Source organism: Salmo trutta, chromosome 26 (genome assembly GCF_901001165.1).
Source record: "Salmo trutta chromosome 26, fSalTru1.1, whole genome shotgun sequence".
NCBI lineage: Eukaryota > Metazoa > Chordata > Actinopteri > Salmoniformes > Salmonidae > Salmo > Salmo trutta.
In genome coordinates this window covers 13,231,956-13,249,365 of record NC_042982.1, presented here as the reverse complement: position 1 = coordinate 13,249,365, position 17,410 = coordinate 13,231,956, and the positions used below count along the sequence as shown (strand labels likewise).

Genomic DNA, 17,410 nt, shown 5'->3' with positions numbered 1-17,410 from the left:
ATGTCTAGGCGCAGGGTAGGTTTCTGTCTGAGTGATAAGAAACGGAGACAAATTAATCTGGTTGCTTTTGCTGAGCTTTGTGCGTAAGTTTAAACTTTGAATTTATGATATTGCAAACATAATACTACTGTAGGCTAAAATGGAGCTTCTCCTGCAGCCTTACTCATATGCGTTCTCCTCGGTGTAACTGTCATAAATTGTCACCTAACATTTTCATTCAACATTGAATCCCCGCTGGTCAGGAGCCACAGTGTTGAGGTGGTTGAGGTAAGTCCATTTCCATTACATTGCATTATGTTCTCAGGTTTGTGATGGAAGACATGAGAACAGTGTCATTATAAGGTTGTAAAAATACAATCTGTAGGCATGTGAGTAATACATTAGTAATTGCTTTATAGTGTAGCTGGGTAACAAGTTATGCCAGTTGAACAATTTCTGGTTTTGTTTGTATGTTCATTTGTGTCACATAGACACACACATTCATACATCAAATAAAGTGTATTGGTTTGTCTAAGTCCCTTCTGTCATTCCTTTGTTTGTCTAAGTTCCTTCTGTAATTCCTTTGTTTGTCTAAGTTCCTTCTGTCATTCCTTTGTTTGTCTAAGTCCCTTCTGTCATTCCTTTGTTTGTCTAAGTTCCTTCTGTCATTCCTTTGTTTGTCTAAGTTCCTTCTGTCATTCCTTTGTTTGTCTAAGTTCCTTCTGTCATTCCTTTGTTTGTCTAAGTTCCTTCTGTAATTCCTTTGTTTGTCTAAGTTCCTTCTGTCATTCCTTTGTTTGTCTAAGTTCCTTCTGTCATTCCTTTGTTTGTCTAAGTTCCTTCTGTCATTTCTTGTTTGCACTTTTATTACTCCAACTATATCTCCAATTCCCATCATCATCTCTCTCACCCTCCCCCCCTCTCTCTCCCCCCCCCCCCTCTCTCTCTCTCTCTCTCTCTCTCTCTCTCTCTCTCTCTCTCACCCTACCCCCCTCTCTCGCTCTCTCTCTCACCCTACCCCCCTCTCTCTCTCACCCCCCCTCTCTCAGTCTCACCCCCCTCTATCTCTCTCTCACCCTACCCCTCTCTCTCTCTCACCCCCCCTCTCTCTCTCACCCTACCACCCCTCTCTTTCTCTCTCTCTCTCTCTCTCTCTCTCTCTCTCTCTCTCTCTCTCTCTTTCTAACACACTCACTTACTCCTCCTTCTCTCCCTGTCTGTTTCTGTCTCTGTCTTGTCAGTTTCAGATGTCTGACATGCCAGTCATTTCTGTCACTGCCACCTGCAGTCACCTGCTTGGAGCTCCTCTCAAACAGAGGGGAACTATAGCTTTTGCCTCACAAGTGCATGTCATAGCATTACATTTGAATGTCTACACATCAAGTTGTGCCTGAGGCAGAGGATATTTCATTCACACTTCCTTTTCTCTTCGGATACAGATAGATCTCAGTCAGCCATTGGAGTCTCAAGGACCTTTTGCGGTCATTGTACACAAGCTCTCTGATGTCATTGTCAAGGCCGAGTACGACAGCCAATCGCAACAGCTCCTTGACAACTTCCAGGTATGGTAAAATGGCACATTTAATTAGATACATCAGCGATAACAACATCATATTTTATCATACTAAAGTATATGTTTTTGTTTTAGGGTTATGTGTCCACCCATCCCCATACTGTTCTCCTGGACCCCCTTCCAGCAATGAGCCAGCTACTGGATCGCTTTGCCTCCTATCGGATTATGAGCCAGCTCCAGAACTCCCTGAGAGGTACAGTACAGTGACCTCACTGTCCTTCCTCTAGACATCTATCAAGCCAAGCGCTCTCTCTCCTTATGCTCTTCCTGATCCCGCCCCCCTGTAGACTGGCGAATCAGCAGCCCTCCCTACCTGGAGATCAGCACCAGTGACCTGTCAGTCATCCAGCAGGACGTGGAGAGCAAGGGCCTCAGCTTCCCTCTGAGTCAGTGAGGGACTGTCTACAACCAAACACATAAACATACGCCTAATTAATCTTATTGTATACAGAGGCTTCACACCAGGCAATGGTGATTCAGTTTTTGGCAAACTCCTTTTATCTAATTTATAAGACATTTACGTCCGATTCCCCGGACACAGATTCAGCCTAGTCTTGGAATAAGAAGCATGTTCAATGAAGATTGTCCGTTGAAAGTGACTTTTATTCTAGGACTAGGCTTAACCTGTGACCGTGAAACTGTCCCATAGGATCGCGTGTTGTATTGTGTCTCCTCACACCTCACTATTCCTCTTCCTCTTAGTCTGTAAAACCAGGGTGGCTCATGGATCCTGTTCCCATGACGTAAGAGACTGTCTTTCTATTGTCTTTTTGCATATTTTCCCATACATTCCATATATAAAAAATAAAAAAAATTCTGCCTTTTTGTGTGGATCAGTATGTTGCTGCTTTGTTGACACTGTGATCTCTCTCTATAGATGTCTATTGGTGTGTAGTGGCCCATGGCTCTCCCTCTAGTTCTTCAGACTTTAGTGTCCCTGTTCTCTCTCCATACCATAGATGTCTCTGATCTTCAGTATGGCTGGTCTGTCAGAGGCCCACCCTCCCTGTGTGCTGCAGAGCTTCGTCAACCACGGTGCCGTGCTGCACAAGGTGTTTGTGGTGGGAGAGGACCACTTCACTGTGGAGAGGCCCTCGCTGAAGAACTTCCCCCCTGGACCCTATGGTTAGTGTGAACACACCCTCACCTCTTTCTCCCTCTTCTTCTCCCTCTCTCGATCTTTCTCATTCTCATGCTTATACTGTTTTTAATCATCTGTTGCAATAAAACTTCTTCCTAATGTCTGTGGTGTGTTTTGTGACTCCAGAGAGGAAGACGATCTTCTTCAACAGTCACCAGGTGTCCAAGCCAGAGTCCTGCTCCCACCTCACTGCAGTTAGTACGACCTCCACTCTGACAATCAACTCTGTTCAATTTGATTCACTGGCACTGATTCCTGTACAATTGAATTCAATCTATTTTTCCCTGTTCTACTTGACCCACTGTCTGCAATAGGTCTTGTCCTATCTAGGGCCCGTATTCATGATGTGTCTCAAAGTAGTAGTACTGAGCTAAGATCTTTTATTTTTAAAGATCATAGTGAATAAGATCACATAAACAGGGGGACCTGATCCTAGATCAGCACTCCTACTCTGATACACTTTGTGAAAAGGGACCCTGAACAGATGAACTGATCATCTGTCCTGTGGTGTTGTGTCTCAGCTGGATGAGAAGGTGCCGAGGCTGCCTCCCCCCAGTGGTGAGGCCATGGTGGCCCTAGTAAGAGAGCTGAGGGCAGAGCTGGGCATGGCTCTGTTCGGGGTGGACGTCATCGTCAACATCAACACACACACCCTCACTATCATCGACATTAACATCTTCCCAGGTCACTGGGCCATCCTTCATTTCCATTTGTCATTAGCAGACACTCTTATCCAGAACGACTTACAGTCATCAACGTCACTTTATTCTGCTATATTTGCTTCCATGTTACACTTTCACTCTTACTCAATTTCGTGTTCTCTTTCTAGCTCTCTCTCTCATCAACCATATATTTCCGTCCCTCTCTTCCAGGCTATGAGGGAGTGCCTCAGTTCTTCTCCTCCCTCCTCAGTCACATTGAGTCAGTATTGGACCACCAGGAACTGGAAGTCCCCCAGGCAACATGTCCTCCTGCTCCCTCTGCCCCCGAGACTGACCTCTGAACTCTGACCTGGGTTCACCGTTGACTCTTGACCCTGACCTGGCTCATCTTTTCTGATACATACAGAAAGCCCCTGGAAGTAGGAGACCTAATTGATGACGGTTGCCTTTAAATAAATCTCATAATATGGGTCTGAGTCACCTCTCCTTGCAGACACATACAGTACCAGTCAAAAGTTTGGACACACCTACTCATTCAAGGGTTTTTCTTTCTTTCTTTTTTAGTGAAGACATCAAAACTATGAAATAACACATGGAATCATGTAGGAATCAAAAAAGTGTTAAACAAATCAAAATATATTTTATATTTGAGATTCTTCAAAGTAGCCACCCTTTGCCTTGATGACAGCTTTGCACGCTTTTGGCATTCTCTCAACTAGCTTCATAAGGTAGTTACCTGGAATGCATTTCAATTAACAGGTGTGCCTTGTCAAAAGTACATTTGTGGAATTTCTTTCCTTCTTAATGCGTTTGAGCCAATCAGTTGTGTTGTGACAAGGTACGGGTGGTACACATGTAACCGATGTGAAATGGCTAGTTAGTTAGCGGTGGTGCGCGCTAATAGCGTTTCAATCGGTGACGTCACTCGCTCTGAGACCTGAAGTGGTTGTTCCCCTTGCGTTGCAAGGGCCGCGGCTTTTGTGGCGCGATGGGTAACGATGCTTCGTGGGTGTCAGTTGTTGATGTGTGCAAGGGTCCCTGGTTCGAGCTCAGGTTGGGGCGAAGAGAGGGACGGAACCTACACTGTTACATTGGTGCCGTGACCCGGATCATTAGTTGCTGCGGAAAAGGAGGAGGTCAAAAGGGGGGTGAGTGTAACCGATGTGAAATGGCTAGTTAGTTAGCGGTGGTGCGCGCTAATAGCGTTTCAATCGGTGATGTCACTCGCTCTGAGACCTGAAGTGGTTGTTCCCCTTGCGTGGCAAGGGCCGTGGCTTTTGTGGCGCGATGGGTAACGATGCTTCGTGGGTGTCAGTTGTTGATATGTGCAAGGGTCCCTGGTTCGAGCCCAGGTTGGGGCGAAGAGAGGGACGGAACCTACACTGTTACACACAGAAGATGGCCCTATTTGGTAAAAGACCAAGTCCATATTATGGCAAGAACAGCTCAAATAAGCAAATAGAAAATGACAGTCCATCATTACTTTAAGACATGGCGGTCAGTCAATACGGACATTTTCAAGAACTTTGAAAGTTTCTTCAAGTGAAGTCGCAATAACCATCAAGCACTATGATGAAACTGGCTCTCATGAGGACCGCCACAGAAAAGTAAGATCCAGAGTTACCTCTGCTGCAGAGGATAAGTTCATTAGAGTTACCAGCCTCAGAAATTGCAGCCCAAATAAATTCTTCACAGAGTTCAAGTAAAAGAGACATCTCAACATCAACTGTTCAGAGGAGACTGGTGAATCAGGCCTTCATGGTCGAATTGCTGCAAAGAAACCAATACTAAAGGACACCAATAATAAGAAGAGACTTGCTTGGGCCAAGAAACACGAGCAATGGACATTAGACTAGTGGAAATTTGTCTTTTGGTCTGATGAGTCCAAATTTGAGATTTTTGGTTCTAACCGCTGTGTCTTTGTGAGACGCAGAGTAGGTGAACAGATGATCTCCGCATGTGTGGTTCCCACCGTGAAGCATGGAGGAGGAGGTGTGATGGTGCTTTACTGGTGACACTGTCAGTGATTTATTTAGAATTCAAGGCACACTTAACCAGCATGACTACCACAGCAAATGCTGGTTTACGCTTAGTGGGACTATCATTTCTTTTTCAACAGGACAATGACCCAACACACACCTCCAGGCTATATAAGGTCTATTTGACCAAGAAGGAGAGTGATGGAGTGCTGCATCAGATGACCTGGCCTCCACAATCATTCGACCTTAACCCATTTGAGATGGTTTGGGATGAGTGAAGGAAAAGCAGCCAACAATTGCTCATTAAATGTGGGAACTCCTTCAAGACTGTTGGAAAAGAATTCCAGGTGAAGCTGGTTGAAAGAATGCCAAGAGTGTGCAAAGCTGTCATCAAGGCAAAGGGTGGCTACTTTGAAGAATCTAAAATATAACACTTTTTTGGTTACTACATGATTCCATATGTGTTATTTCATAGTTTTGATGTCTTCAGTATTATTATACAATGTAGAGAATAGTAAGAATAAAGAAAAACGCTTGAATGAGTAGGTGTGTCCAAACATTTTACTGGTACTGTAGGTGTCAGAATTTTGTATGAATAGATAAGAGACTGTGATCAGTCAATGAAGACAACCAACCACTACTCTTATACAAGTAACAATGATTGAAAAATATCATACACTGTGATTTTATTGATTGACATTTAGCATATAAGACACAGCAGGCACAGATGCCGGACTCTGATTGGGCCAGTACAATTACAAATGTTGACCTCCATTAATTTGTCCTTTACATCCCACTTACAATCCACAACCCCTTTCTGATGAAATACATTTGGTAAATATATTTCTAAATGTTGAAATGGTATACATTCTTGAGTAAATCTCACAACATGTAGTGAGTAGCCTGTTTGATTCCTTACATGGTGTTGATGTGTTTTATATTAGTTTTATATGCGTCCCAACAGTTACCAGTGTTATATAATTAAGCAATAAGGCCAGAGGGGGTGTGGTATATGGCCATTATACCACGGCTAAGGGCTGTTCTTATGCACGACGCAACCCAAAGTGCCTGGATACAGCCCTTAGTATATTGGCCATACACCACAAACCCCCAAGGTGCCGTATTGCTATTATAAACTGGCTACCAACGTAATTTGAGCAGTAAAAATAAAAGTTTTGTCATACCCGTGGTATACGGTCTGATATACCACGGCTGTCAGCCAATCAGCATTCAGGGCTCGAACCACATATGACTTACATATAATTGTAAATCAATGTTCGATAGAAAAGGAGTGTTTATATTTAAAAGTCAATTTATGATGCATTTTAATTACATAATAAAGTACATTTACAGAAAATCATCATCATATATTTGGCTTTAATATGTACATTTTTATAACTTTATAGGTTTTAATAAGTTGTCTTAATATTCCTCTTCTTCTTGTATTGCAGTTGTTGTTATTACTCCACGTTATTAACCATGCAGCTTATATTGATTTAACATGCGGGGAACTATTTCCTAATATTTCTTATTCAAACATGGCTGCGTAACAGTGGAGATCACAAACTTATGAAAAAGGATGACGGTGAATATTAAATATCTTACCAACTTAAAAACAACGTTTTAGAACTGTCATTGTTTATTAGGATCACATACTAGAGATGTCTTAGTGATGTCGCTCCCCTCTCTGGTCTTCCTTGGCTGGTTAAGATAGGAGTGCAAAGTTGGGAGAAGAGCTGGGGTGCCACCCTGACCATAGAAATATCATTACTAGAACGGACATTCCCATTCATTCTATTTCTATGACTCTTGACCACCTTGGTGACCCAAACTGCAAAAATAAAAAAAGAAACTTCAGGAACAATCATGCTCATCTTTTTATAGAACATTATGTTGTGTTATGACACACCGTACATCAATACTAAAGAGGTTTCCGTGGTCACACGCCGTCTCTTTCTGAGGGAAGATCTCAATTGCATACTCCTCACGTCCTCATCACCTTCTCAAAACCCATTGGATGAGAAAGACAGACGTCCCGCCCCTCTGACCTTCTCCTCCAATGGGCTTTGAGAAGGAGGTGAGGAGAGAGTATGCGAGGAGTATGCAATGGAGATTGTCCCTGAGTGTCACCCCAGTTCTTAATTAACAGTCTGATATTAACAGTGCATTAGCCAGATAGCACAATCCTCACATTTTGTTGATATACACATGGAAATCAATCACAGAAATCAATATGTCAATATTATAAATAACAGTGATACATTGCTTACATTAACAGTCTCAATGACCATAACAAATCTCACACATAGATTTTAAATTATTGCACAAAATATATACACGAGACATACCGTAAATGAGATGTCTTTCCCACTTAAAGACCTTGTATCATGAGATGTAGACTAACGATAGCATTACATCAGCAAGGTTGTACATCTTGCCTACTAAACAATCTTTGATAATGGCAGCACACAGAAAGACACATCTAATGAGCTTGTAATCTCTGAATGCAGGGATGGGGAGAAGTGTACTTGTATGTTTGTACTAAAATGCAACTACTTACAGAAGTACATCCCATCAAAAGCATTATGATTATACCATGTTCCTAAGTATGTTAGTTGTGTGTGATAGCATGAGAGAGAGTGCTGCAATGTGTCGTTATCTGTCTGTCTGTCTGTCTGTCTGTCTGTCTGTCTGTCTGTCTGTCTGTCTGTCTGTCTGTCTGTCTGTCTGTCTGTCTGTCTGTCTGTCTGTCTGTCTGTCTGTCTTGTGTGTGTGTGTGTGTGTGTGTGTGTGTGTGTGTGTGTGTGTGTGTGTGTGTGTGTGTGTGTGTGTGTGTGTGATTTAGAACTTAATGACCCCTGTGAAGCTCCCGAAGCTCTGCAGCCACTTTTCTCAGCTCTGCCTCAATCTCCAGAAGCTCCTGTAGGCACACAGAACAGGTCGGACAGTGTGTTAGGTCCACACACACACACACACACACACACACACACACACACACACACACACACACACACACACACACACACATAGTCAATTAGCAATTACAGTATCAGCTTTAGCAAGCTCAGCTGTGCTAAATCCTGTTGACTCTCGCCCACTTACTTCTCCTTCATCCTGCTCAACATCCTCCTTTTTGTCCTCATCCTCCTCTTCCTCTTCCCAATCCTCATTGTTTTCAACCTCATCTGCTTCTTCATCATCGTCATCGTCCCTGTTCCTCTCCTTTTCAAACTGACGGGTCGACTCATCACTCGCTTTCTCCATCACTCTCTTCTGCTGAGGATCCTTAACCTCCTTCTCACTCTCTCCCGCTTTCACCTTCTCCAATTCCTTGCGAATCTCTCCCTCCTTCTCGCTCTCGTTGTCCACTTTCGCCTCATCCCCGGCAGTTTGTCTTTTCTCCTCCTCTTCTCTCTCCTCCTCCTCCTCCTCTTGCACACGTTTCATCTTTTTGAGGAGCTCCGCTAGTTCCTCCTGTTTTTCCTCCCTCTCTTTCTCCTTCTCCACGTTCTTCTTGCTGTCCTGTTCCTCCAGCAGCTCCTTGAGCTCCCGCTCCACCTTCTCTTTCTCCACCAGCAGCTCCACCTCGTTGTTGTTCCTCTCCTTGCTGCGTTTCCTCTCTTCAATCTCAAGAATTTCCAGCCGCTCCCTCTCTCCGTTTTTCGGCTCCTCCTCCTCCTTCCTCTCCTCCTCTGCTTCTGACCCTCTCTGGAGCTCTTTCTCCTTCACCGACTCGTACCTTTTCTTCTTCAGCTCCTTGAGCAGCTCCTCAAGCTCCCTGTCCTCTTTTTCCTCCTCTCCTATCTTCCTCAGCTCCTTTGAGAAGAGCTCCTCCAGCTCTTTCGTGTTCTCTTCCTCATCCCCCCTTTTCTCCTCCAGTCTGGGCTCTTCTCTCATCTCCCCAGTCGCTCTGTCCTTCATCTCCACCTTCTCCTCCTCCTCTACCCCTTCTGCCTTCATCTCTTTCTCTCTCAGTTCTTCTTTCTCAGTCTCCTTCTGGTCATCATTCTGCTCCTCCTCCTCCCTCCTCTCTCTGCCCCTCTCGCCCTCAGCCTGGTTCTCCTCATTTCGCTCTTTCTCCCTCCCATACTCTCTCTCTCTTTCCCTTTCTGTAAGAATAAAATAAATTTAGGTGGTTAGTTACTGTACAATTTAAAGCATATTACAGCAAGTTCAACAAAACATGTTTTGGAAGATTTTTATCTTGATTTCCATGTGATTTCCATGTATAATTACCTGACTCTGAAACCAACATAGCATAGCAAATATATTGCAGCAATTAGACTGTTTCTCTCAATAAGTCAGTATGTTTTGATATTCCATATTACTGTGATGATGACACCATTGGCAGGGCTACTTCCAGAGATGGAAGTACCCCAGAAGGGCCGATCCATTTGAAGCCCAATGGGCCTTTCTAATTTGGGGGTTTTGCGCCAAATTATAATTCAAAGAAAAAAATTGACAGGTGTGTTAGAAATACCCAGACTCATTTCTGATCCCAGTCTGTCCCTGGGTACTTCAGTAGTAAAGTATTAGCTAATAACTGTAGTCAGACTTACCCTCCTGGGCTAGCTCCTGCAGCTCCCTCAGGAGACCCTGGTGCCTGTGGACAGCATCATCTGCACAACACAACACTGGTTGCTCAACACTGACCACGTCCATCTTATCAGACTAGACATAATCATACCTATCTGCCTCAGTGACAGGTGTTGCCATGAATATTTGTAATGGAAGATTGATTAAATTGATTAAATAATGAACAGCATTATAGTCAAATGTAGCAAGATGAAATAAAGGGTATTCCTCAGGTACAGTAATCAGTGTCATGATTCCATTGTCATGATAAACAAAATCTCAATTTTTACGCATTACAATACATAGTGAATATAGTTGAATAAGTGCACTGTGTGGTCTAGTGAATTTGTGCAGCTGAAGGAGGTTATGTCAGATAAGAGATGAGATAGGAGTCGTCACCAGTTTTCTGTTTGTCACAGCCAGGATGTGGCACACCGCCATTACTATTCAGGGAGTCCTGAATACAGTCAGCAACCTGAGGGCACACACACACACACACACACACACACACACACACACACACACACACACACACACACACACACACACACACACACACACACACACACTCAAATGAACAATTACCATGTCAATATCAATTACACACAATATGTTAGCAGTGTTATAATACACTCAAAATAAACATCATAGAGATAACACAAATGCTTTGTCTCTGACCTTTCCAACCTGTAGAGAGGAGGATAGAGGCAGGCATCCCACTAGAGAGAGAGAGGGAGAGAGAGAGAGAGAGAGAGAGAGTAGAGGGAGATACAAATGCAGTCTTTCCAAATAATTGTATATTGTGTCTGCTGAATGTTAGTTTTTTTCTCTTGCTTTGTTTGCTCTTTTACATATTATGTGTATCTCTGATAAGCTACCCAGGAAAGGGCTGATATTAGCCCATATTTAGCCTTAGAAATAAGGTTCATGAGGCCTCCCAAGGGGCGCAGCGTTCTAAGGCACTGCATCGCAGTGCTTGAGGTGTCACTACAGATCCAGGTTCAATTCCAGGCTGTGTCACAGCTGGCTGCGACCGGGAAACCCATGAGGCGGCGCACAATTGGACCAGCGCCCACTGACACGGTCGCCAGTTGTACGGTGTTTCCTCTGACACATTGGTGCGGCTGGCTTCCATGTTAAATGAGCAGTGTGTCAAGAAGCAGTGCGGCTTGGCAGGGTTGTGTCTCGGGGGACGCATGGCTCTCGACCTTCGCCTCTCCCGAGTCAATACAGGAGTTGCAGCGAAGGCTATAACTACCAGTTGGGGAGAAAATGGGGTAATACGTTCAAAAAAATGAATCATTAAAAATAAATAAGGTTGGTTGGTTTTGAGTTCAAATCTCATCATCTACAACTTTAGCAATTTAGCTAATTAGCAAATACTCTACTACTTTTTAGCTACTTTGCAACTACTTAGCATTTTAGCTAACCCTTCCCCTAACCCTAACACTAATCTTAACCCTTTTAACTAACCCTTCCCCTAACCCTAACACTAATCTTAACCCTTTTAGCTAACCCTTCCCCGGCCTAACCCTAACACTAATCTTAACTCTTTTAGCTAACCCTTTCCCTAACCTTTCCCCTAACCCTTTAACCTAACTCTTAAACTTAACCCTAACCTGAACCCTAACCTAGCTAACATTAGCCAGCTAGATAACGTTAGCCACCTAGCTAGAATTCATAACATATCATATGTTTTGCAAAGTCGTAACATATTGTAAGTTTTGATAATTCATAACATATTGTACGTTTTGCGAATTCGTAACATATAATACAAATTGTAATTCATAACATATCATACGAAATGGGAGATGGACATACACAAATTAATACATAGCATACGAAATGTAACATATCATACTAAATGGAGTGTCACTGATTTACATACAGAATAATACGAAATGCTCTGAGACCAGGTTGTGCTGCCAGCTCTTAGCAAACTGTTGGAAGAAACTGTGCTTGGCCAAACACAATGCTATTTCTCTGTAAAGAAATTAACAACAGACATGTACTGCACTAACACAAATGACTGATGATTGGTTGAAATAAACTGATAATAACAAGCTTGTGGGAGGCGTAATGTTAGATTTCAGTGAAGCCTTTGAGTATGTGGACACCTGCTCGTCGAACAGCTCATTACAAAATCATGGGCATTAATATGGAGTTGGTACCCCCTTTGTTGCTATAACCGCCTCCACTCTTCTGGGAAGGCTTTCCACTAGATGTTGGAACATTGCTGCGGGGACTTGCTTCCATTCAGCCACAAGAGCATTAGTGAGGCTGGGCACTGATGTTGGGCAATTAGGCCTGGCTAGCAGTCGGTGTTCCAATTCATCCCAAAGTTGTTCGATGGCGTTGAGATCAGGGCTCTGTGCAGGCCAATCAAGTTCTTCCACACCGATCTCGACAAAGCATTTCTGGATGGACCTCGCTTTGTGCACAGGGGGAAAGGGCTTTCCCCAAACTGTTGCCACAAAGTTGGAATCACAGAATCGTCTAGAATGTCATTGTATGCTGTAGTGTTAAGATTTCCCTTCACAGGAACTAAGAGGCCTAGCCTGAACCATGAAATATTCCATTATTTCTCCTCCACCAAACTTTACAGTTGGCACTATGCATTGGGGCAGTTTGGAACTCAGTAGTGAGTGTTGCAATCGAGGACAGACAATTTTTACGGGCTGATCGCTTCAGCACTCGGCGGTCCCATTCTGTGAGCTTGTGGGGCTTACCACTTCGCGCCTGTGCCGTTGTGGCTCCTAGACATTCCCACTTCACAATAACAGCACTTACAGTTGACCGGGGCAGCTCTAGCACGGCATAAATCTGACTAACTGAATTGTTGGAAAGGTGGCATCCTATGACGGTGCCACGTCGAACGTCACTGAGTTCTTCAGTAAGGCCATTCTACTGACAATATTTGTCAATGGATATTGCATGGCTGTGTGTTCGATTTTAAACACCTGTCAGCAACAGGCGTGGCTGAAATAGCTGAATCCACTAATTTGAAGGGGTGTCCACATACTTTTGTATATATAGTGTATTATTGACGATAACCTGTTGTTGAAAAAATGTATGTGTTATGGCTTTTCCACCTCTGTCATACTGTGGATTCAGAGCTATCTATCTAATAGAACTCAAAGGGTTTTCTTTAATGGAAGCTTCTCTAATGTCAAACATGTAATGTATGGTGTACCGCAGGGCAGCACTGTAGGCCCTCACCTCTTTTCTATTTTTACCAATGACCTGCCACTGGCATTAAACAAAGCATGTGTGTCCATGTAGGCTGATGATTCAACCATATACATGTCAGCAACCACAGCTAATGAAGTCACTGAAACCATTAAAGGCTTGAAGTCAGATTTGGAATGGGTGGCCAGCAGGGGTAAAAGTAAGGCGGTGCGGTCCGGCATGGTAGTGGGGGTATGCCTACTGGTAAAACGTGAGCCTATCACAATTAATACAACACGCCCCCCAACAATATAGGCTATTACACCAATATTTAACATTACTGAATGTCAGCCGCATGAGAAAATGTGTGAATTGACTGGAAACCGGGTGGTATTTGCTCCAAATTGGGTTGGGGTTTAAGGAGAACACACATTTTTCAAGGCGGAGATGAGTAGCCGAGACAGAGATGCATGTGGACGACAGTGGATGCATCAGTTCAGGCTACAAGTATAGGCCTAATGACAATCACAGAATTTCATTACACTATATGTAGGTGTTTTGTAACAGTCTCTTTCCATCATCAAATTGCAGGTGCACAGTGCACTGTTGGGGTTTGGATGCTGAATGTGCGCGGGTAGCCTACAGGAGTGCCTTTGTTAAGTGATTGTTCGACAATCAGATGAAAAAATCATGACTGGTTGATTTTATGCCACATTAAAGCGCATAGACGGCGTGTCCATAAGGCTAGGGGAAGCTTTCCCTGAAGTAAATTGAATTAAATAGCCAAAATTATATATCCTAATCAGCAATGCAGAATTAAAAATCCTTTAAAATAGGCTACTACACTAGAAAACATGATTTGGCCACAGAGGATCATTAGCTTCTTAAATGAAAGCTGTGGATTGTTTTAAATTGCATAGCCCACAGTCTGAAGATCCTGCAATTTGGGCAGCGCGCCCAGCAAATATCAAATAGATGATTGTTGAGTTGCGACTGTCAGTGAAAAGCAGAGCGACACAGCCAGGCATATCGCAATATTGAAAAACACAATCGCGGAAAAACTGTTTGGAAAGCAAATGGCTACCGCTGTAAAGAGATGAGAATGAAAAGACTCCAATCTGTGTTTTAGTGCCACTTTTGTTTGTTTTTGGAGAAGAATTTCCTCCTCCAGGTTAGATGGATGTCATATTGTATTTATGTCTCCCCTTTTCGTAGGACGATGATATGGATCAGACAACGTGGTTTTTATTGATCTGTTTGTCAGTATCAGCAGAGTAGGCTGCCCTGTCATTTTTGTAGTATTAAAAAAAATGCATGCGCGCACTTGGGTGTCCCGTACCGTAAGAAATGTAATCTTCTTTGAACCCTGGTGGCCCGTAATAAACTGGTCCTGAACATCTCTAAAACTAAGAGCATTGTATTTGGTACAAGTCATTCCCTAAATTCTAGACCTCAGCTGAATCTGGTAATAAATGATGTGGCTTTTGAACAAGTTGAGGAGACTAAATTACTTGGCATTACCGTAGATTGTAAACTGTCATGGTCAAAACATATAGATTAAATGGTTGTAAAGATGAGGAGAGATCTGTCCGTAATAAAGAAATGTGCTGATTTTTTTGGACACCACACCCACAAAGCAAGTCCTGCAGGCTCTAGTTTGATCTTATCTTTATTATTGTCCAGTCATATGGTCCAGTGCTGCAAATAAAAACCTAGTTAAGCTGCAGCTGGTCCAGAACAGAGCGGCACGTCTTGCTCTTCACTGTAATACGAGGGCTGATATAAATAGTATGCATGACAGTCTCTCTTGGTTAAGAGTTGAGGAGAGACTGACTGCATCGCTTCTTGTTTTTAGAAGAAACATTCATGTGTTGGAAATTCCATATTGTTTGCATAGTCAACTTACACACAGCACTGACACACACGTACCCCACCAGACATGCCACCAGGGGTCTTTTCACTGTACCCAGGTTTCAGAACAAATTCAAGAAAACAGTATTATCTATTATCTATGCATAGTCACTTTACCCCTACCTACATGTACATATTACCTAAATTACCTCGACTAACCTGTACCCCCGCACATTGACTTGGTACCGGTACCCCCCTGTATATAGACTCTTTATAGTTATTTATTGTTGCTCTTTTATTTTTTACTTTAGTTTATTTTGTAAATATTTTTCTTAACTTTGATTTTTCTTAAAACTGCGTTGTTGGTTATGGGCTTGTAAGTAAGCGTTTTACGGTAAGGTTCACCTGTTGTATTCGGCGCATGTGACAAAAAACCTTTGATTTGATTAGATTTTTATTATACAGAGCCATGAGTGCATGGAGCTCCCTTCCATCTCAAAGCGCAAGTGGACAGCAAACCGGGTTTCAACAAACTATTAAAGCAACACCTCCCGGCACAACGCCTCTCCCCCATGTCACCTACTTGTTGTGTGTATGTACTGACATGTATATGGAACTTATAGATGCACACACACACTACATGTTCATGTTTTTAAATGTATGTAAATTGTAAAGTATTGTAATGTCTGTAATGTCTTTTTCGTTATGTGCCGGACCCCAGTAAGATGAACTGTCGCCAATGTTGGCTAATGGGGATCCTAATAAATCAAATTAAAAACACATACATAGTGAGGTGATTGAACTCTGCCAGGAAAGAAAAGGAAAGTAATTGAATTGTTAGGCCTAAAAGTAGCAGGGTCTATTTTTAAGGCCAAGACAGTCACATGCCAAGCAGCTAGCAGGACAGGATCTTATAACCCTCCCTCAACAAGGAAGTGGAAATGTCCATGTTATTAGTTTACAGCCTCACCGGGCATCCAATGAAGTTTACACAAGTGCTAAACGACTTCGAGTCATATCCCCTGACATATCACATTAAGGTTATTGATAATGGAGAATGGTAGGCCTTAATTCAAAGGCACGTGCGAACAACAGGGGCTGTAGGTTGCGTGGGAGAGAGAGTGTGTGTTATGCTTCCTCCTAAACTGGGACACAGGTCCTTTAAAGCTGCAATCCCATGTTGATTGGCTTGGCAGACCTCCCTTCACCCTCTTTATTCACAAGGCAATTGGCAAGGAGACTGGGGTCTGTATGTTCACACACACACACGCACATTGGTGATTGTAACGCCTCTAACCATTTCACTATACACAGACCATTACCCTTAAGCTCAGTTATATTTTTACACAACGCTGTTATATAATACATGTATAGCCTACCCTCCCTTTCTCACAACGGTACATCTTTACTCCCAAAACACTCCCTGAAAGGCCCTGACACCGATACAAAACCGCTCACGTCAAACCATGGTGATGGGGTCAATGTTTTCATATTCAAACAGGACATGGCGGTAACACAACGCGCATTATTAATAGGTTTATCAGTTACAGGAACGTACGTGCCCTGCTTTCATCACGTCTTGCACGACAACATCATTTCCTTTTAGGTTGGGTGATGTAGAAATACCCTTAATTTATGATGTAATTCTTACATAAGGCTATTTCCAATACACATGTATTCAATAACAATCAATATGTAGTCACAATACCAGGGGAAAATGTATAGCTAACGGACCGATTTTGTGACGGACTGGATAAGGTGCGCTCTAAACAAATTATGTAACAAGTCCATCTTTATCCTAAATCTTAAAAGCTAAGATATATTCTACCAATTGACCTTTTTGTACTTTTCTCCTCTTGGTTTAATTGTCGCACAATCCATTATCCCCTCCGTTTAATTTATAGGCTATATTATAAAAAATGGAAACATTCTCTAAATAACATAAACATTCCGCTTAACTGCAATCAATAGCCTGCAATCACACGTTTTGGCTAATGTCCCAAGCAAAGCTATAACTAAAAAGGCTGTTAGAACAGACAGGCTATGGATTCGGCTAACGTAAGGGTTATCTAACACTGGATACGCTCATACATTGATTGATCAGCAGCCTCACAAATGAAACCCTGATTTTCCTTACCTCCACTTAAGGTCCAAAACAACGCCGTGAAAATAAAAACTCCCATAGGATCTGAATATAAAGGCCTTAAAGAGAAGGAAATAACCTTGAAATAATAATACCGCGACCTTATTCTCAAGTCGAGCGAGCAAGGACCCGCTAAAGAGCTGATAGGCGCGTATGCTTGGCTCAAAGGGCCAGGTAATGCAGGAGAACAGGTCGGGAGAATGATGCCCCGTCAACGCGTAACAACTAACGCAGTGATAACGAGAGGATTGCTCGCTCCAAGCTGAGTTGACCACATCTGACCGGAGGTAACGCCAATTCCCTGCTGTTCAATCTCATGTCTCAGCAGCAGGTTTGTAT

The 17,410-nt window shown here is 42.9% G+C and overlaps 2 protein-coding genes and 1 long non-coding RNA gene across 3 annotated transcripts; 2 read left to right on the top strand and 1 right to left on the bottom strand.

The window, feature by feature from the left end:
- On the top strand, positions 1-3,286 carry LOC115162804 (inositol-tetrakisphosphate 1-kinase-like; the record flags this gene model as incomplete). Its single annotated transcript, XM_029714227.1, has 9 exons — positions 1-83; positions 243-267; positions 1,419-1,541; positions 1,628-1,745; positions 1,840-1,938; positions 2,255-2,295; positions 2,512-2,677; positions 2,820-2,887; positions 3,215-3,286. Coding segments are annotated over exons 1-9 (795 nt in total), but the record flags the coding sequence as incomplete, so codon positions are not given.
- On the top strand, positions 3,287-3,825 carry LOC115163960 (uncharacterized). Its single transcript, XR_003869846.1, has 2 exons — positions 3,287-3,377; positions 3,566-3,825. It is a non-coding gene; the product is annotated as an uncharacterized LOC115163960 (long non-coding RNA).
- A 2,949-nt stretch (positions 3,826-6,774) lies between these two features.
- LOC115163156 (golgin subfamily A member 6-like protein 22) lies at positions 6,775-17,404 on the bottom strand. The gene is made up of 6 exons (XM_029714821.1): positions 17,066-17,404; positions 10,588-10,628; positions 10,309-10,384; positions 9,894-9,953; positions 8,437-9,443; positions 6,775-8,254 (listed from the first exon to the last, which is right to left on the bottom strand). The coding sequence occupies exons 1-6, from the start codon at positions 17,109-17,111 to the stop codon at positions 8,183-8,185; spliced, it is 1,302 nt and encodes a 433-aa protein (XP_029570681.1). The 5' UTR covers positions 17,112-17,404; the 3' UTR covers positions 6,775-8,182.
- Positions 17,405-17,410: the final 6 nt, after the last annotated feature.